The sequence below is a fragment of the Delphinapterus leucas genome, chromosome 9 (genome assembly GCF_059928025.1).
Source record: "Delphinapterus leucas isolate spDelLeu-1000000601 "Yukka" chromosome 9, BTC_Dleu_Yukka2, whole genome shotgun sequence".
Classification (NCBI taxonomy): Eukaryota; Metazoa; Chordata; class Mammalia; order Artiodactyla; family Monodontidae; genus Delphinapterus; species Delphinapterus leucas.
The window spans coordinates 28130377-28152472 of record NC_143137.1 but is presented as its reverse complement, the minus strand read 5'-3'; the positions used below and the strand labels follow the sequence as shown (position 1 = coordinate 28152472).

The 22096-nt window shown below is 36.5% G+C and overlaps 1 protein-coding gene across 2 annotated transcripts in view; it reads right to left on the bottom strand.

Moving 5' to 3' along the window:
- Nucleotides 1–22096, bottom strand: part of CADPS2 (calcium dependent secretion activator 2) — a 497272-nt gene that overhangs the window by 68182 nt on the left and 406994 nt on the right. The window contains exons 19-21 of one of the 2 annotated variants that reach the window (XM_022582192.3): nucleotides 13704–13860; nucleotides 1382–1523; nucleotides 1146–1256 (exon numbers count right to left, since the gene is read on the bottom strand). In XM_022582192.3, the coding sequence (XP_022437900.2) occupies nucleotides 1146–1256; nucleotides 1382–1523; nucleotides 13704–13860 (410 nt within the window). The remainder of the gene's footprint in view (nucleotides 1–1145; nucleotides 1257–1381; nucleotides 1524–13703; nucleotides 13861–22096) is intronic. The other variant, XM_022582255.3, reaches the window with a different exon arrangement.

Below are 22096 nucleotides of genomic sequence, written 5' to 3'. Positions count from 1 at the left end.
TGATAATGTAATAATAATTATAGTAATAACAATCATAATGTAGAATAGGAGTGGTTATCATCTATCGAGACCCTATGCTGTGCCAGGCACTTTTCAGTTTTTTAAAAAATTCTCACAAAAAAAGTCTTTAAGTTAGGTGTCATAACCATTTTAGAGTTGAGGAAACTGAGGCAAAGGAAGACTTAACAATGAATAAGCTGGGATCTAAATGTGGGGCTGATCGATTTCAAAGCCCATGTCCTTTTCACTTTAATGACTCTTGGTTACTGAATCTGCAATAGTTAGGCTCAGCAAAATGTGGAGTTAATAAATATGGTTTGTAATGATATAAAGATTACTTAGGGCTCCCCTGGCGGCGCAGTGGTTGAGAGTCCGCCTGCCGATGCTGGGGACACGGGTTCGTGCCCCGGTCCCGGAAGAGCCCACATGCCGCGGAGCGGCTGGGCCCGTGAGCCATGGCCGCTGAGCCTGCGCGTCCAGAGCCTGTGCTCCGCAACGGGAGAGGCCACAACAGTGAGAGGCTCACGTACCGCAAAAAAAAAAAAAAAAAAAAAAAAAAGATTACTTAAAAATAACAAGGTGCATCAAATGATATACGAAAGGACAAAAGAAGAACTTGTTGGTACTGAGAAACAAAGGACAACCCATTCTCTGCAGCCTGCATTATTATTTCTTTAAAGGTGAGACTAAGATTAAAGCAGAAAAAGATTATGTTCTTGAAACTGTTCTTACAAAGGTTTTTCTACATATACAAGATAAATCAAGTGGCAGTAACAAAGCTGGAGCCAACTAAGGATCCTGGAGATACATACCAACCGTTAACCACACTGCTTGTCTGAATATGGAGAACTCTGGTTATACCACTTAGACTAGAGTCTACAACCTGGGTCACAAAATGACCCTTGCCCCACAGATTACATATGAACGACATCAAACCAGTGAGTATTTTTTTTAAAATCTATATTATTTATCATTGATATGCTAAGCTTAGCTTAATAGCTTCAAAAACTCAAAACAAATAAAATCAAACATAGTATTCCTCAACCAATGATAAATGCCATGCAATCTAAACACATCTGCACAGAATACAGCCCAGGCCATGCACCAGCTAACACACCACCAGGAAATAAGTGAGGGATACACACGTGGACTCATATAAAGAAGCCATCCACGAAGGAGTAGAAAAGCTAGGAATCTGTGGAAGATTAAGAGGCAGACTTGGAAGAGCTACATTGGGAAGACTGTTGGCGATATTCCTGTAAAGAAACAAACAACGTGGGAAGGGACCACCATAAGCAATAACTACAGATGGCCACATGTAAAGTCATAAGGTCAGCATAGAAGAGACAGGGGCTCTGTGGACACTAGGCAAGATACCTACTTGACAGGCTGCCATGTCTCTTGCTCAAAACCTCTGTGAATTGACTGGGCGATGGAGGACTCCATGAGATCCACGTAGCGGACAACCAAGGGCACAAAGATTTCTTGCAAGTGTTTATGAAATTTTCCATTACATAGAAGTGCTGAAATAGTCAAGCAGAAACAGTGTTTGTCAGAGGGATAATATCAGGCATTTGGAAAATATGGACGAAAAACTTTTCTGGAAAGAGTCTGACACAGAACCAATAAAATATAGAGGTCTGGCCCCTCATATTGGATATCGTGTCATGAAAATTGATCAAGAAGTACAATTGACCTCCTATATATGGCTGTCAAAACCACAGATAGATTATACCTCTATAAAACGTTCCTGCCAGGTGGTATGGTTTTATTTTCTAAGAGGTTTAGCACACGAGGTATCTGACCACTTGCTGGAGATTCAAGGGAGCTGCCGAATTCCCTGAAGGTCTTGACACGTGTAAATACAGCAATTAAACAGAGTTAGAATACCTGTGGTATGCTGTGTATCACAGAAGAGCTAAACCTGTTCAGTTCTAAGAGATAAGTTTGATTGCTTCTAAGAGATACACTAGTTTAATTCAGCAGGAGGGTGACTGTGGCCTTGCGAATGTCTATTCTGCTTCATGAACTTTTTAGTTATTTGTGGATTTTCTTCTTAGGCATTTACTTTTTCACATGGGTATTAAAAAAGTCAGCATATCACATGCATTTTTTAGTTGTCCGTTAGTCTTCACTGAATTATGATATAGGACATCCAACCTGAAGCCGTTGCAGATGTCTAAGAATTTGCACTACTGGGACAGGACTGCTGAACAAGATGCACTTACCTCCACTAAAAGATGGCTGCTTTCTATGCACAGGTCATAGTTTTATTAGAACACAGGTCAGTGCTGTAGACTGAATGTGTCTCTCCCAAATTCATATGTTGAAATCCTAACTCCCAGTATGATGGTATTAGGAGATGGGATCTTTGGGAGATGATCAGGTCTAGGGCAGAGCCCTCAAGAACAGGATTAGGATCCTTATCAAAGAGACCCCAGAAACATTCCCTTGACCCTTTCACCCTTGAAGATACAGTGAGAAGACAGCTGTCTGTGAGCCAGGAAATCTAGCTCTCCCCAGACACTGAATCTGCTAGTGCTTTACGTACCGCAAAAAAAAAAAAACAACTCAGTTACAACATGAAAAAGTGAAAAGGTTACCAAAACGATTATATTCTATGAACCGAAAAGTAAACTAAACTCAGGGAACATGATTCCTCCAGCTCTGCTCTTTCTCAAGATTATTTTGAATATTTGGGGTCTTTCTGCAATTTCACTCCTGTGAATATATCCAAAAAAACAAGAACACTAATTCAAAAAGATACATCCACCCCAACGTTCGTAGCAGCATTATTTACAATTGCCAAGATAGGAAGCAACCTAAGTGTCCATCAACAGATGAATGGAGAAAGAAGATGTGGTATACGTATACAATGGAATACTACTCAGCCATTAAAAAAAGAAAGAAAAGAAATTTTACCATCTGCAGTAACATGGATGGACTTGGAAGGCATTATGCTAAGTGAGATAAGTCAGACAGAGAAAGACAAATACTGTATAATATCACTTATATGTGGAATATAAAAAATATAATAAACCAGTGAATAAAACAAAAAAGAGCCAGTGGGAAGGGGGAAGGGGACTAAGGGGTATAAATTATTAGGTATAAAATAAGCTCCAAGGATATACTGTACAACACAGGGAATATAGCCTATATTTTACAATAACTATAAATGGAGTATAACCTTTCACAAATTGTGAATCACCATATTGTACACCTGTAACTTATATATTATACATCAACTATATTTCAATAAAAAAGTGAACACTGTGAAAATATTCAATGCACTTATAATACGCATTGAAAGCTGGATAATTTTACATTGCTATACAGCTAGACTGTGTGCCTAAGCCTTAATTTATATGGCTTACTAATAAAAAGTATAAAGAACCTTAGGCTCTGCATCTTGATAGGTACTGTTAAATATTGTCATTATTTTTAAGCACACCAAAGCCAAAACATATGCTAATGTTAACAAATCATTACCTCTGAAAATAAGCATTCTACCTGATCAGTTCAGAGGCTACTTTATTATACATTTAGAGATTAGGTATGTTGGCTATTAAGCCGTACATACTTTCTTAAGATGAAGAAGCACATAAGGAGAATCACTCTGTTATTATTAAATGTTATAATGATTCTAAGACTAAGTAGCAGTTGACTCAAATGTATTTCTAGCAAGAGCTCTCTTATGTAACAAATTATATCTACAAATGAGCACTCTACCTCATCAATTCAAATGCTACTTTACTGTACATTTAGAGATTACATATGCTGGCTATGAAGTCATACTTAGTTTGTTAAAATGAAGCACATAAGGAGAATCACACTCAGTTATTATTAAATGTTATAATGATTCTAAGATTAAGTAGCAGTTGACTCGAATGTATTTCTAGCAAGAGCTCTCTTTTTTGATATCCTTGATAAGCACCGAATTCATTATCTTGTTAAATAAGCCTACTTCTCTTCTCTTATTCTCACTCTAGGAGTGAAAATAGGGATTGTCCACCTGATCATTATACCAGCAACCTGGAAGTTGTATCAGAGGTCTCTCCTTCACTTCCTACCTCCAATCAGTAGTCAAAACCTACATATTTTATATCCTTATTATCTTTCTAACACTTCTCATCCCTCTCTTCATCACCACTGCTGTTGTCCTAGTTCCAGCCTTCTCATCTCCTGCCTTGGCTAATGCAATAATCTCCTAACTGGTCTTAGGCTCCTAATTTTCCTTCTGCCCATTCATCTTCTTAAAATCTCAAGCAGAGGGGCTTGCTAAAACGTAAAACAAATAATGTACCTCCCAAAGATTATAATTCTTTAATGGATCCTCAAGAAAAACTTCAAAAGCCTTAGCATGGAATGAAAGCTATCTATGAGATGTCTTTTTTTTTTTTTTTTAAAGATTTATTTATTATTTATTTTTGGCTGCATCGGGTCAGTTGCGGCATGCGGGATCTTCATTGAGGCATGCAGGATCTTTCATTGTGGCGTGCGGGTTTTCTCTTCTCTAGCTGTGGCACACAGGCTCCAGGGCGCGTGGGCTCTGTAGTTGTGGCGTGTGGGTTCCAGAGCGTGTGGCCTTTGTAGTTTGCAGCACACAGGCTCTAGCTGAGGCGCGTGAGCTCAGTAGTTGTGGCGCGCGGGCTTAGTTGCCCCGTAGCATGTGGGATCTTAGTTCCCTGACCAGGGATCAAACCCACGTACCCTGAATTGTAAGGTGGATTCTTTACCACTGGACCACCAGGGAAGTCCCTATGAGGTGTCTTTGGCTCTTTTCGTTTGCCTGACCCCCCTACTTCCTGTGGTCCAGACATAATGATTTTCATGTTTCAGTTCAAGTATACACTTTCCCCTCCAAGTCTTCCTTGAAATGCTTCATTCTGCTGTCCCTTTCCCTGATTACTGGTTTCCCATGTTTATTCTCCACCCTGCACAGGTTTCTACTGTAGTCCATGTTATACTTCTGTACTCACTGACACATCTCTTTCTTCCTATGAGGGTGCAGGGTCCTTGGAGAAGGGACCATGTCTGTATTCTTAGTATCCAACAAAGTCCCTGGCTCAGAGCAAGTGTTCAAACGTTTGTTGAATGAATGACTACCTGTATACACTATTAAGATTACTACATAGTTACTACATTATTATTCTGTATAAGAACATCTGAGGCCTGTGTATCTCTTCATATTTTCTATAAAATATATAGTACTAAATATTTTTATGAAAAATCCTATTTTTAGACCCATACATCCAAGATCATGCTGCTAAAAGTTCTACTGGATATGAATGTTGTCTATTTTATGTCTCTTATTTTATTACTATTATTATTCTTTCGGCCATGCCGGGTTTCGTGGCTCGTGGGATCTTAGTTCCCTGACCAGGGATCAAACCAGGGTCCCGTCAGTGAAAGCCCAGAATCCTAACCACTGGAACACCAGGGAATTCTATGTCTCTTATTTTAATGAATGTACCAAAGGGAGGATTTTCTCTGTTCACTCATGACTTGATAGCAAACTATTACATCCTGCAGAATTAGGAGAAAATGGAGATTTCCTGTATTTCCTAAGAATGGTCACAAATATTGAATTCTGGCCAAAAGTTTGCTTACGTTTCAGCAGAGTTTTCCTTTTCATTAAAGTAAATCCAATTATAAACCCATGTTCAAAAGTTTTAGAAAATTGGCAATTGGCAGTATTTCTTTGGTAATCAGGTTCAGGAAAGGCGAGGAAGAATGGAGGGAGAGATGGGATGGAGGGGAGAAAGAGGAAGAGGAAAAATGAGAAGAAATGAAGAGAAAATACACATAGAAAGGGAAACAAAGAAAAGGGAGAATCCGGTTTCAAAAGGCAAGACTCCTGGAATACAGATGACACTATACTTGTGTATGTAAATGCATGCTCCTTTTCTCAGTTGTCCATATGCCAGTTTGCATCCCATTCCTATCAGACACTGTCAAAAGCCATCATAATATGTAACCCCAGGCATCAGAATGAGTGCTTCTATCTTCTCCATATGGTTTAATAAGTATAGATTAGGATTTGGGGCTGCCACCTGTCCAAATCAAGCCTTTACAAGGCTCCCATTGCAAAAGCTCATTGGAAGAGGCCAGTTCTCAATGTGGCCTCATCCAAGAACGCTTCTGACATTATACCAGAGGTGTGGAAGTAGAAAGAACTGCTCAGAAGGAGTCTCAAATAGTGGTTACGAGAACATAAGTGGAGGATTAGCATCTAGTTGGTTGATAAAAATATTTTTTTCCAAAAGATTCTATTCTATATCTCCAAATATCACCTTGTCAGAAAATAGTGAAGCATCAATGACATCAAGCCCAACAGTACAATTAGAAATGGCAAAAAGAAAGCAAAAGGCTTAAATAAAAGGTAAACTAGGGGGGCAGATGTGCCCAGTTATTCTGAGCATCCCAATAATTAATAAATTAGTGTTGATTATTTACAGACCCAAAAGAGTCTTACATTTACAAAAGTACTTGTCATAGGCTTTTAATAGTAAGATTTCAACACAGAATTTAAACTACAATCCAATTAATAACGATTACTGAGACAATAACCATTGGATAAATTAAGGATAAGCAGATAAAAGAGTTCACATACTGTGTTTAGGCTAAAAATACACTGTTGACTCCTGAGACCATATAATCCAATTTTATATCTGCATTCCTCCTTCTAATTAGTCAGCATTAGTGGATTACTAGGAAGAATGAATTTCCCCCCTAAAATTCTAATTCTAATTAGGCATTTCAGGAGGGAATGAGTAATTTATGACCAGCAAAAAAACACAAAAAATACCCAACCACATGAACCACAACAAAAATAATAGATTTTGCCAGAAAACAACGATTATTCAAGGGACTACAAACTGTACCAATCCTTAACAATGCAAGCACCATGGACTAACATATAAAATTAATAGATCACTCTCTATGTTGACAAATACATATAATGGGATCCCCATCACAGGAAATATGACTATGGGCTTCAGGAGAAAAGCCCGGAGGACTGCAGCCTACAACAGCGGTATGTAAAAAGAAAACACATACACACAAACCAAACCAAACTTCCTCCCCACTCAGATCTAGGAATAGCACCCAGCCAAGAATCTGGCACATTAAGCAGGCACTCAATAAATATCTGTTTATTGAATAATCCACCCCCTAAAGGAAACTCTGAGAGCATCCTGCTGAGGTTTAAGTAAAATAGAAAACTCTTCAGTTTTTATTCTCCTTTTAACTAAAAATTTGATAAGCAATTTTACATAGTTTGGTAATATTTAATTTATACTATACTGGAATGATAGCCTCCTAAATCCACACCTAACTCTTCCTTTCCTCTCAGGGCACTTGTTAAAAAATACCTATCTATCTATCTATCTATCTATCTATCTACCTATCTATCTATCTATCTATCTAGAGATAGGAGGTAACAAGGAATGAGAGCACTGATGTTATAATGTTTATTATTTTGGGGGCAACAAATCCAAATCAAACAAAACCAAGTTTAAAACTATAATTAAAAATGTCATAGCACAGAGTACACATAATTGAATTACAGTTTTACAATCTGTTGCATTATAGTTAGTACTGCATATATGCCCATATCCTCCACTAGATTATATGCTTTTCAAGGGCAGGAATTGTTTTTTACCCATGTATCTGTAAGGTGACTGGGATTTGGTAAATTGTAGGCATTCAGCCCCCGTTTCTTGCAGAATTAATTCAGGAAAAAATCAATATAAACATTAAGCAAGGCTTAGGGCAAAAATAAGCAAAGTCTCGTGGTCTAGCAATTCTCATGCTGGATTTTATGAGACTAGTATTAAAGCCAAATGGAAAAGTCTGAAATTTTACTCCAGTTACATACAACCTTCTGATCTTTGGGGTTATGTCCCACAATACCGTCCCGGTAATGGAAACAACTGAGTACGGCTGTAACATGATCAATAGCCCTCAAGTGTGGGGTTCCTGACGTTCGTGGCCTTCAAGAGTTAAAGATGTTTCTACAAATCTATAGTGAAGAACACTGTTAGAGCACTTTAGGTTATTTTCCCTAAGGCACTAATTTCTAAGAAAATATACAGATTAAAATTTTAAAATGTCTACATGTAGTAAAAAGATACTAGAGCAGTACTGCAGCATTCAATTTAAGAAAAAGCTAGTGACTCCTTGCTTTTTCATTTCTTTTACTATATTAGTCAGTAAAACAAGTTCTGACACACAATTTTGAATTCAATCAGCTCTTGGGATTGGTGTTAAATACATTTTTGAGTTTTAGTGGTCATTTCATCATTTGTAAAAGAGCTATAAAACTAACCTGGCACACAGCTCTGCTATAATCTAGAAGTCATATCCTTTCTGCATTATTCCTAGTAGATGTATATACAGATATAACTGTAAACACCAATTTGTGAATTTCAGATGTACAGCTCATTTAAGCTCTTGAGGTAGAATGACACGCAGGTGCCAGCCCTTCATATTTCAAAGCCTGAAAATTAACCTAATATGCAATATGGTGACCTAACTGTTCTTCATTTGAAAGAAATCTAAAAAATAATCTCTGATACAGCTGAAGTGTGAGAATAACCACCAGGATTTCCACCTCTTCATTTCTTAATGAGTTTTTTGATAATGAGAGGTGACTTTGCCAGTCACTCTGGGCTCTATTATGGCTAATTTGACTCCACTTCACTCTCCTTGTTAATTATTAACACTAGCCTTTTTATCCTCATGAGACCACATTCCAATTTTTCTTTTTTCCATTTTTATGAGCCCATCTTTATGAAGGTGAAAGTCTTGGAGGATAGGTTTTCACTTAGTGTAGAGCCTGAACATTTATTATTCGTTTAGGTAGAGACGCTGTGACATTGATTATATAAGCACGGGTGTTCTTAAGGATGGCTTTAATGTGCTAGCAATGTGAAAAGGCTGTTAATTAAAGAAGAAGCACCGTGGTATTTTTCAGCTGAGAATCAGTTCCCAACAGAATGGTCATTTGCCACTTGCTAGCATATCCACAGATTAAAAGGTGACTAGCTCCAAGAGTCTGTCTTTCGGTAGTACTGAAAGAGATGATTTGTGCCATTTGCAGATGGCTTTCATTTGTCAGAAGCAGTCACTTGCCATACGGATTATCGACAGGACAGGACAATTGTGGAAAACGGCACGCAAGGGTAGAATCTATTTGTACCAGCTTCATAGTCATTCAGGATCATTCAACTATCATGCTAATTGCTTCATTATGAAAACATTTATTTTCCCTAATTTTAATACATCTGTTTTTCAAAACTGTTTCCTGAGATACCATTTAAAGTGATTACCCATCTAATTAAGACTTGAGTTGTGGGGAGTGGATCAGGATGTATGGAGGAAGGATGGAGAGGTAAGCAGGAGTTCAGTCATTTTTGGACAGAAATGAGGGAGCCGGAGTTTGTTTTCTTCATCAGTCCTTCTCTGGGAGTCAATGGGTGAGCCTATGAGGGGCGGGAGACTGGTGACAGTTGCTACAATTGTGGTGCAGCTGGTACTCTTCCCTCGAGGAAAACCACATTTCATCTCCAAGGATCCTTGAGGCTAAGATTTTCCCTAATCACGCCCAACTGTAAGGAAACATACCTACCCCAGACACAGTTCTTTTTTCCCTCCTTAAAATAGCAACCGAATTCACTGTCTTGAATCTCTTTCCTCCTCTAATTAGTTCAGTCCCTGGAAATCTCGTCATGGATGTTTTATAAGGTACATGCTAAGACAATACTTTATCTGGTCCTTTCTGCACCCTTTAACCAACCTGCTTCCTTTGCCCCCCTAATTCAAGGCCCTTATAAACATTTTATGAGGTAAAAATAAAAGTTCAAGGAATCTCCTATCTTCTTTAAAAATATGATCTTATTTTATAAATGCCCCCAGAATCTGCATTTGCGCCTGTAGATTGAGGTGGGCTGGAGACTAAGTGATCAGGCTCCAACTTGCCGCTGCCTTGGTTTCCTACCAGCAAGCCCCAGCCCAGGCACCTCGCCTCCTAGGGGTTTAGTTTATTCAGCTGGAAAATGAAGACGTTTGTCTAAGATCCCCTCCGCTCCCCTAAAGATAAACACTTATTTTTAAATATCAAAGCATAAATATTTTAACAAAATAAAGATGGTAAACATCCAGCAGGAACATCTAAATTATTCATTAAAAAAAAAAGCCCAAAACAACTCAGCTATAAAGCTTTCAAGGCACAAATAAAGCACAAATTCTAACTAATATTTCTGTTAGAGACGTGTTAGTAATTTTTATTTTGGAAAAGCAGACGTAAGTATGTGACATTATTAGTAATAAATCACAACCATTTAAAATCTCTATATAATTAGTGGTATGCCACGTGTGGGGTAATAGTAAGCACTGTTACCCAGCAAATTATCTCCCTTAACAAGATTGGACATTTTGGAGCAATCTGTTCCTATTTTACCCCTGGCTAGTTGAGGTTTAAATTAATTAGAATTTGGACTATACCTCTAGTTGGGTCAATATGGTAAAAACTGTCAGGCCATGGCCAGTGATGTAAGAATCTTTCTTTGGGAGGTGGTGGTAAAAGGACAGAAGTTTTATGTTTTCCTATAAGCTTTCCAAAAAGACAATTTGGGGGCAGCTATAGGTTGACATTTAACATTTGAATTGAATTCACTAAATCACCATCTGAATATTTCAGGAATTTAATGAAACAAACATAATTATTAACAATATTCTTCATTATTATCAAGGGTGATATTAATAGCAAAAAAAAATTATGTCTTACCAACTACTGAGATATTACTAAGTGGTCTTGGCTTTGGATGGTAACTTGTGAGTTTGAGTTGAAAGTTACTGCATTCTATTTCAATTACCCAGACCACACTGTTCTCCCAGCACCAAAAGGAAATTACAGCACTGGGGAACTTTTCTATTTACCTCACTACATAGAGGAGCTGTTTTTCTCTGAAATAATTGATGTTTTCTAAAATATGTTAATCACTGCAAAAATCAAAGCCTAGATCTAGACTTCCCCCCCCCAAATTGATAACATTCAAAAGAAATCATTAATCAATGCTTTTGTGTGATTGAGTAATGTATACCAAAATGACATAACACAATACTTTATGCATTTAATAGTAGCCAATATTATAAAAATGGTTTAAAACAGGAGAGGAATGTGATATTCTTTTGAATTAAATATTTGGCTAAAAATCACACTTCTGTTATACTCTTTTTAGTGTTCTTTTTGATATGACTCATAAAATTACACTCAAATGTAAGAGCTCTTCTTAAAAATAAATTTTAAAAGATGTTAATTTATTGGCATTATAGTAGAGGTTCCCCAAGAAAATTTCTAAGAAATCTACAGCATATTTATTTTCCTTATAAATAAATTCTAATATATTGAATAAGTTAAATGATTCATCATCTTTACTACTTCACTGAGAATATTAATAAATACCTTCATCTTTGAACAAACCCCCAAATAAATCTAAATATGGTCAATTCTTGAGTTTTCATGCAAGTGGAAAAGAGCAATGTTAGAAATAATCCTATGTTTATTTATTCTCATTTAGGGACTAAATGTATAATATTGTACATGTATTTATTTTTGGCAGCAAGTTTATTGATATATATTTGTCGTAAGAAAATATTAAACCTCACTTGTAATTTCTTAGCAGAAAATAAAATGATGATAAGAGACTGGGAAAGAAGAAGGTCATTTGAGGTCTGCTAGCTGGCAGGAGGGAACCAAACTGGAATGTAAAAGTTGTCTGAGGACAATTTGCAGAATAAACGATTCACAGACGGATAACTGTGGGTATAGCAACTCCTGAGAGAAGACATTGTTGTTGAATCTGAACTAGGAATTGTAGCTTAGTTCTTTGGCTTTTTAATAAGGCCTTTTGGAAATGAAATTGGATAAGAGAATGAATAAGATGGCTAAAAAAATCAAGACTGAAATTGTAACTGATTAATATCTATAATATTTATTTAGCATCCATTATACATGAGCTATTACCTTCTTTAATCCTCACCACCAATGACACTGTAGGTACTATTATTTCTTTCTTTTATAGATGAAGAAACTAAAGTTTACCGAGGTTAAGCTATTGTCAAAGGTCAAGTAGTGAGCAGCAGAGACAGATGTGAATCTGTCTGGCACCAAAGCCCATGTTATTAATTAGCATAATATGATGCCTCTCTCTCTTATGTAATTAGTATAACATGTTATTAATTAGTATAACAAAGGTTCTTACCCTGGTGTCCCAAATCCAGATGTCCACGGGCAGTCCAATATTACACACAATTTCATATCTATGTAGCTGTTTTTTTCCAGTAAAACAGTTGTAGTTTTATCATAGACTCAAAGGGATGAATAACCAAAGGAAGGTAAGAAATGATAGACTAGGGTGATGAACAAAATCAAGAGAGTAATTTTTAAAAAAACAAAGATAAATGTCAAAAAAAAAAGATTTAAATTTAAACCTGGAAATACAGAGTAGTGATATCCTGGAAAGAGAGAAGCAAAGAGATCTGGAGTTTTAAAAGACAGCAAGTGTGAACTGTATCACCAGTGTGACTAAGCTCCTGGGAGAGAGGGCAGCCGTGGGCTGCAGGAAGACAGGGCAGAAGGCAGGCAGCTCTCCTTGGGGCCTGGGTTACCCAGGTAACATTGTGGGCACTGTGTACTTCTTAGCACCACACTCCAGAGCAATATTGAAAACCGGAGTGAGACCTTCTTAGAGGAGGGTGATAAAAATGGTGATGGGCATGAAAACGCTATCACATGAGAAAGAGTTAAATGACTGGGAATAATAGCTGGGAGAAGAACTTATGCAACAAAAGAAGGCCATTCCATGGATCCGGCAGAACAAGTCAGACCCAGAGGTTAGAAAGAGGCAGAGTTCAACCTGGTTTATACTGAGAGTAGTGTAATACAATAGGGAATTAGTGACCCCAAGACCACTGCAAGTGTTGAAGCAAAAGGCTGTCAGTAGAAACCAAACCTGAGTTGAAGGGAAACTTCAAAAAGAACCATCAGAGGAAAGGCCCACAGGAATCTGTATGCTAAGAAATGCCTCCAAAAATCCTGACTGAAAAGTATGTTTATACTGGCTGCTAGAAGACCATGTACCAGAATAATTATAAAAGTTATTACTGCATTGGAAAAAAATATCTCAACAGAGAACCTTTACGTTCTCTTCAATTTCTAAATACTGAGAGAGCAAGCAATACCGCAGGGCAATATTCCTATCATCTGTAGAACCAAATCTCTTCAGGCAAACAATATTAGCACAGTGTGTATTAGTAGAAGCCTTAACATGGCATGATGTCTAGAATAATAAGTTTCTAAGGTGTCTTTCAGAGATCTTAAATTCTCAGGTACTTTAGAAATGTTAACCTTTGAAGATTTTCTGATTCACAGGTACACTGAGAAGGTACCTATGTTGTCACTGCCTGATGAAGCAGGAGGGTAGAATGAGAGCAACTTTAGAGGCCAGTGGAGCAATGTGAGAGTGTTGCTGGTCTCGCCCAGACCCGGGCCGGATATACCGGGGGAGACTGAGCAAATGTTAACGTTACCCGTGTTGATTCTTGTTGGGTGACTGCTAGAGCTCCGTAAATCCAGACTCACACACACAAAGTTCTCCCCTCCTCCCCATTTGTACCCCAAAGAAAATGCAAGTGCTTACCGTCATTTCTGAGGAAATTATTAAGCAGCTGGAAAAGAGGAAAACTGTCCCAGGAGTCTTGTGGTTGTGCTTCCAGTGCAGTATCCATATCCACTGTGAATAAAGCCCAAAATTTCTCTGCATGCTCTGCCAGTAAATCAGGCCACCAGGCAAACGCCTGTAAACGAATAAAGAAATAATGTAAACATACATTACCTGTTAGAAACATACACAAATACTGTAAAAATACGTCATTAAAAGCAAAACTGTAGGACACTATTGTAGAGTATGATACCAAATGTTTTAATATTTCTAGTCACAGAAAAAAGAATTGGAAATAAATATGCTAAATAGTAGTTATGTATAAATTATGAGATACAAGGAAGTTTTGTTTTGTTTTATATATTTTTCAAATGTTCTAAATCAAAAATGTGTTTTAAAAAATAAAGCAATAAATGTCATTTTACATTTTAATTCTACATTAGATTTCATATTTTATCAATGTCAAATTTGTTTACTATTTAAATAGACGTATCTATAAAATTATTTCCCATTTAAAAAAGATTACATTTTATTTGTAGTATTTTTTTATGCATCTAAGGTCTAAAGCTAAAACACACTTTCATACAGAGGGATTTCCTGACCCTCCAGTGTAAATTATGTCCTCCTAGATAGTCTCTCTGATACCAAGTATTTTCATTTCACAAGACTTAGTACTGTGTCTATGACCACACATATAAATATTTTAATGTCTGCCTCTTAAATTAGACTGTAAACCCCACAGGGGCAAGGCTGTGTATGTCCTGTTTATTACTTTATACTCCGTTAGGCATTTTTTAATGCCTTTTAGGTAGTAACAATAATCACTTAAAAAAAATCTCTGCTGTTTAGATGGGTGAAAAGAGTATTTACTTTTTAGGAGGTTCTCAAAAATAATGTGGCCTGCCCATGTAACCTGGCAGCAGGCCCACCAGCCAGCCTGCCTATGGATCCTACCAACCAGACCACCTGGAATATCTGGCTGGGCTGACTGGTGAAGGCTTTCCCTGCTGAAGTCAGTCTGTAAAGAAAGGAAGAAGAGACTGTTTCTTCAAATGCACAACACCAATGTAAGATTACCAGATCATGAAGAATCTAGAAACAGGACACCAAACAAAAGAACAAAATAAAGCTCCCATAGACAATCCCAAAGAAATGGAGATCTATAAATTGCCTAAAAACGTTCAAAAATTCTTTTAAAGAAGTTCAGTGAGCTACAAGAGAACAAAGACAGCTAAATGAAATCAGGAAAATAATATATGAAAAAAATGAGAAGTTCAACAAAGAGAACCATAAAATGAACCGAATAAATATTCTGGAGCTGAAGAACACAATAAACAAAAACTTTGAAGGACAGCTTCAACAGTAGACTTGATCAAGTGGAAGAAAGAATCAATGAACTTGAAAACAAGTAATTTGAAATTATCTAGTCAGAGGAACAAAAAGAAAGAATGAAAAGGAGTGAAGAAAAGCCTATGAGATTTGTGGTACATCTTCAAGTGAACCAATTTGATATGTATTATCAAATACATATTTCTGGAGTTCCAGAAAGAGAAGGGAAAGAGAAAGGGTCAGGAAATTTATTTAAAGAAATAATGGCTGAAAACTTTCCAAATCTGAAAGAAATGGACATACAGATTGATGAAGCCCAAAAGATCCCACATAGGTTGACCAAAAGAGGTCCACTCTGAGACACATTATAACTAAAATGTCAAAAATTAAAGACAGAGAGAGGATTCTGAAAGCAGCAAGAGAAAAGTGACTCATCATATACAAGAATAAGGCTATTAGCAGATTTCTCAGTAGAAACCTTAGAGGCTTGGAGGGAGTGGTAAGATATATTCAAAGAGCTAAAGAAAAAACTGCCAACCAAGAATACTATACACAGCAAAACTGTCCTTTAAAAATGAAGGCAAGATAAAGACTTTCCCAGACAAAGTAAAACTGAGGAAGTTTGTCACCACTAGACCTGCCTTACAAAAAGTGTGAAAGAAAATTCAAGTTGAAACAAAAGGATGCTAAATGCAACACAAATGTATACGAAAGTATAAATCTCACTGGTAAAGGTAAATATGTAGACAAACAATACTGTAATGGTGGTGCATAAATAACTTTTAACGCTAGTATAAAATCTAAAAGGGAAAAGTAGTAATAATAACTATAACCACAAAAATCTGTTACTGGACATATAGTACAGAAGAGGTAAAATCTGACACGAATAACATAAAGTATGTGTAGAAAGTCCAAGTGCAGGGTTTTGTATATGATTGGAATTATAGGTTTAAAATAGATGGTTAAAAGCTCTGAAGTCCAGTTGAAAGGTCAGCTTTACCTATTAGTAATTAATTTAAATGTAAATGGATTAAAATCTTCAATCAAAAGACACAGAGTGGCTGAATGGGTAAAACAACAAGATACAACTATATGCTTGCTATCTATGAGAAACTCATTTTAGATTAAAGGATACACATAGGCTGACAGTGAAGGGGTAGAAAAACATATTCCATGCAAATGATAACCAAAAGTGAGCAGGGGTGTCTATACTTATATCAAACAAACTACAGTATATGTTAAAAACTGCCAAAAGAAATAAAGAAGGTTATTACATAATGGGAAAGGGTCAATTCACCAGGAAGCTAGGACAATTATAAATATATAAGCATCCAAACATCAGAGCACCTATACATGTAATCCAAACATTGACTCTGTAGGGAGAAATAGATGGCAACACAATTACAATAGGAGACTTCAATACTGTACTTTGAATAATGGAGAGATCACCCAGACAGGAAGTTAGGAAACAGCAGACCTGAACACCACCAAATGGGCCTAACAGACACATACATACATTCCATACAACAGCAGTAGACTATACATTCTTCTCAAGTACTCATGAAACATTCTCTTGGAAAGATCACATGCTAGGTCACAAAAACAGTTTTACAAATTTAAGAAGACTGAAATAATCCCCAGTATCTTTTCCAACAACAGTAGAAAAAAGTTTGAAATGAATAACAGAAGAAAAAGAGAAAAAACATAGAGACTAAACAAGATACTCTTGAACAAACATCAGATCAAAGATGAAAGCAAAAAGAAAGTAGAAAATATCTTGAGACAAACAAAAAACATAACATACCAAAACTTATGGGAAAGCAGTACTAAGAAGGAAGTTTATAGCAATGAACACCTACATTAAAAATTTTTTAAAAATCTCAAATAAACAATCTAACATTACACCTCAAAGAACCAGAAAAAGAAGAACTAAGCTCAAAGTTAGAAAAAGAAAGGCAATAATAAAGGTTAGAGTATAAATAAGTGAAACAGAAAATAGAAAAACAATAGAAAAAAATCAAGGAAACTAAGAGCTGTTTTTTAGAAAAGATGACAAAACTTTAGTTAGATTAAAAAGAAAAGAAACAAAGAAGACTCAAATAAAATCATTTAAATGGAAGGGAGACATTTCAACTGATGCCACAGGAAAGAAAAAAGAATCATAAGAGACTAGAATGAACAATTATACATCAACAAATTAGACAACCTAGAAGAAAAGGATAAATTCCTAGAAATATATAATCTATCAAGACTGAATCAAGAAGAAACAGAAAACTTGAACAAACCAAAAACAAGTAAGGAATTTGAATCAGTAATCAACAACCTCCAAAGAAGAAAAGCCTAGGAACAGGTAGCATTACAGGTTAATTCTATCAAACGTTTAAAGAAGAATTAAAACCAAGTCTTCTTAAACTCTTTCAAATAATAGAAGGGGGAACATTTCTTTTTTTTGCGGTACGCGGGCCTCTCACTGCTGTGGCCTCTCCCGTTGCGGAGCACAGGCTCCGGACACACAGGCTCAGCGGCCATGGCTCACGGGCCTAGCCGCTCTGCGGCATGTGGGATCTTCCCGGACTGGGGCATGAACCTGTGTCCCCTGCATCGGCAGGTGTACTCTCAACCACTGTGCCACCAGGGAAGCCCAAGGGGGAACATTTCTAAACTCATTTTATGAGGAGAGTATCACCCTGATATCTAAGACAGAAAAAGACACCATACGCAAAGAAAAATATAGGCCAATATCCTTGATAAACATGGATGCGAAAATTATCAACAAAATATTAGCACATCAATTTCAACAGCATATTAAAAGGACCAGACACTGTGACCAAGTGGGATTTACCCCTGGGATGTAAAGTTGGTTCAACACACACAAATCAGTCAATGTGATACACCAAATTAACAGAGAGAAGGATAAAAATCACATGATCGATCATCTCAGTAGATGCAGAAAAAACATTTGACAGAATTCAACATCCTTTTATGATAAAAATTCTTACAAATTAGGTATAGAAGGAACTTACCTCAACACAACAAAGGCCATATGTGAGAAGCTCACAGCTAACAGCATATTCAGTGGTGAAAAACTGAAAACTTTCCCTTTAAAATCCAGAATATAGCAAAGATGCCCACTCTCATCACTTTTTTTTCAACACAGTAATGGAAATCCTTGCCAGAGCAATCAGGCAAGAAAAGGAAATAAATGGTATGCAAAGTGGAAGGGTAAAATTATCTCTGCAGATAATGTGATCTTGTACGTAGAAAAACCTAAATACTCTATAAAAATTGTTGGAACTAATGGACAAATTCAGCAAAGATGCAGGATATAAAATCAACATACAAAAATCAGTTGCATTTCTACACACAAACAATCTGAAAAAGAAATTAAGAAACAATCTCATTTACAATTGTATTAAAAAGAGTAAAAATTCTTAGAAGTAAACTTAACCAAACAGGTGAAAGTCCTGTAAACTGTAAGTATAAAACACTGATGAAAGAAATTAAAGTAGTCACAAATAAATGGAAAGATATCTGGTGTCATGGATTGGAAGAATTCATATTGTTAAAATGTCCATACTACCCAAAACAATCTTACAGATTCAACACAAACCCTATCAAAATTCCACTGAACATTTTTTTATAGGACTAGAAAAAACAATCCTAAAACTCACATGGAACGATGAAAGATCCCAGATAGCTAAAGTGTTCTTAAGAAGAACAAAGCTGAAGGCATCACAGTTTCTGATGTCAAAATATGTATATTAGTAAGCTGTGGTAATTAAATCAATCTGGCACTGGCATCAAAACAGACACCTAGACTAATGAAGCAGAATAGTGATCCCAGAAATAAACCCACACATATATGGTCAACTAATCTTCAACAAGGGTGACAAGAATATACAACGAGGAAGGGACAGTCCCTTCAATAAACGGTTCTGGGAAAACTGGATATCCACAAGCAAAAGAATTAAACTGGACCCTTGTTTTACACCATATACAAAAATCAACTCAAAACGCATTAAATACTTAAACTCAAGACATGAAACTGTGAAATTCCTGGAAGAAAATACAGAGAGAAAGCTTCTTAACTTTGCCTTGGCAACGATTTCTTAGATATGACACCAAAAGCACAGACAACATAAGCAAAAACAGGCAAATCATCAAACTAAAAAGCTAATGCACAGTAAAGAAAACAATCAACAAAGGAATGGGAGAAAATGTTTGTGAGCCATATACTGGATAAAGGGTTAGTATCCAAAATATATAATACACTCCTAAAACTCAAAGCAAAAAAAGAAATAACCTGATTAAAAGATGGACATGTGACCAAACGGACATTTCTCCAAAGAAGACTAACAAATGGCCAACAGGTATATGAAAAGGTCCTCAACATCATTAATCATCATTTGATTTTCAAATGCAAATCAAAACCACAATGAGATATCGCCTCACACCTGTTAATGGCTATCATTAACAAAAACAAAACAAAAGGTAAGTTTTGTTGAGGATGTAGAGGAGAGAACCCTTGTATACTGTTGGTAGGAATGTAAATTGGTGCAGTCACTATGGAAAACACTTGAAGGTTCCTCAAAAAATTAAAAATAGAACTATCATATGACCCATCGATCCCACTTCTGGGTATATATCTAAAGGAACTGAAATAAGGATCTCAAAGAGATACATATTCTACCATGGTCAATGCAGTATTAGTCACAATAGCTAAGACACAGAAGCAACCTAAATGTCCACAAATGAATGAATAGAAAATAAAATATGATATTTATATACAATGGGATATTTTTCAGCCTGATAAAAGAAGGGGATCATGCCATTTGCGGCAACATGGTTGAACCTGGAGGATATTAAGTATAATAAGCCAGACACAGAAGGACAAATACTGTATGATCCCACTTATATGAGGAATCTAAAATAGTCAAGTTCATAGAAGCAGAGTGTAGAATGGCTGGGGAAAGAGGGAAAAAGGGAGGTATTAGTGAAAGGGTACAAAGATTCAGTTATAGAAGATGAACACATCCTAGAGGTCTACATACGGCGCAGTGCCTTTGGTTAACAACACTGTATTGTATGCTTAACATTTTGCTTAGAGGGTATATCTTATGTTAAGTGTTCTTATCACACTCACAAAAAATAATGTGGACTTCTCTGGCTATTGTATCTCAGTTTTGTTTTAATTTGCATTTGTCTAATTTTGAATGAGTTTAACATTTTACATATGTTTTAGGGCTCTCTTTATACTGTTTTTAGTGAAATGTCTCTCAGGTCTTTTCCCCCTTATTTTCATTTAACTTTTGATAAGTGTTATAATTTTGTAACCAAATAACTACAAAGCACACACATTTCTGTGATACAGATGTTTTTGTTATTCTTCCAATTAAAAGTAACTTTTAATAAATGTTTAATCATACTATATACTCAGAAGTCCATATTTACTTTCAAGAACTTTCTAAGAACATGTGAGATTTGTGGTCGCAAAACTCCATTCAATTCCCTCCAGTATAAATTAGATTATAACAAAAAGAGTCAAACCACAAACCAAAAAAAGGTGGATTATAAAATATTGACATATTGAGAATTTTCTTAAAAACTTCTGTCACAATAATAATGTTCAATATGTTTATAAAAAACATTACCGTGTAACTAATTAGCAGATGGAAACTGAAGAAAACACTGGCTAAAAAAAAGAGTGGTGTAGTACAAATCACAGACTACAGAGGTAGGAACATTTTTAATGGTTGGCTCAAAGCATATAACTTCGACTTTGCTGTATAAACATGCGAATGTGAAAACCTGCTGGAAGTGGTATGTTCTACGTAAACCAAGCTATCGCTCTTTGAAAATATTATATTTGAATAATTTTTGTTTAAATTTCTACCAGAATGGGTATATGACAATAATATAAAAGGAAAAAAATAAAATAGCATACACAGTTTCATTGCATATACCTTGCTCCTGTCTTTTAGAGCTGTGTTGGTGACATAGATAAGAAGAATCTGAGATTCCTCCCTCTGAGTAGAGCAGGATAGAAATGCTACTGAAAATGCAGCACTGCAAAGAGAGACATTTTCAAAGTCTCACTTCCAGTTCACAACCAATACCTTTGCGAAAGGTTAAAATTAAGACAATAACAGCCACGTTAGGTCAAGATTGTATCAAGACTCTGAGAAAAATTTCCAAAGCTCTTTTTAAAGTTTACTTGGAAGACAGAGTCGCAGTGGGGAATGGAACACGATGGAAGATAATTTTCTTTAAAAAAAACAGCTTCAGGTCGGCGAGACTTTGCTATCAACTGGAAAATTTCATTATGTTTTGCAGAAGTATATATTTATGTTTCAAATTGTATCTCTGATGATGATGTTATTCCTAATGAACATAAGCCAATCTGTGACGAATGCTTACTGTTCTAATGATGACCAGAGAAAGCTTTAAGGAACCACTGTCCTTGAAAACGAAAAGCAAGTGTTGCAGGCTGTTACCTTGAGAACACAGGGTCAGTTCTCCCACCTGTCCCCTCCTGCTTTTTGCCATCCCTCTGGGTGGCAGTCCTCGCACCCCGGGTTGGTGGTAAGAGGAGAGGCTATATAATTTCCGTCCTAGAGCGCCACTTCCTGGGAGTGGCTGAGGCTCCACGGCATGAGGGGCTCCAGCAGGGAGGAGAAAACCCTTCTCAGCAACACACCCATCTGTAGGGCACCAATCAAAAGTCACGATTATCTAGGTTAGAGTTATCTTGGCTCTAAAGCTAAGCCACTAATTAGTGTAAATGAGACAGCACAGGCAGAAGGCAATGTTTAACTTGATCAAGAAGGAAATACAAAACAAAACTTGATTGTAATCCTTTAGCCATACGATTTCTATCAAAGTTCTAACAGGAAATAAATCTTGTACAGTGAGAACAATATTTGTCGCAGGCTGACAATACTTTGAAAGCCGTGTCTGTTTACTCAGAGTAGTTGAAAATAGTGGCAGGTAAGACTATCCCTGAAACTGGAAGCAGGGTACTGAGCTTTTGAACTTGGTGAGAT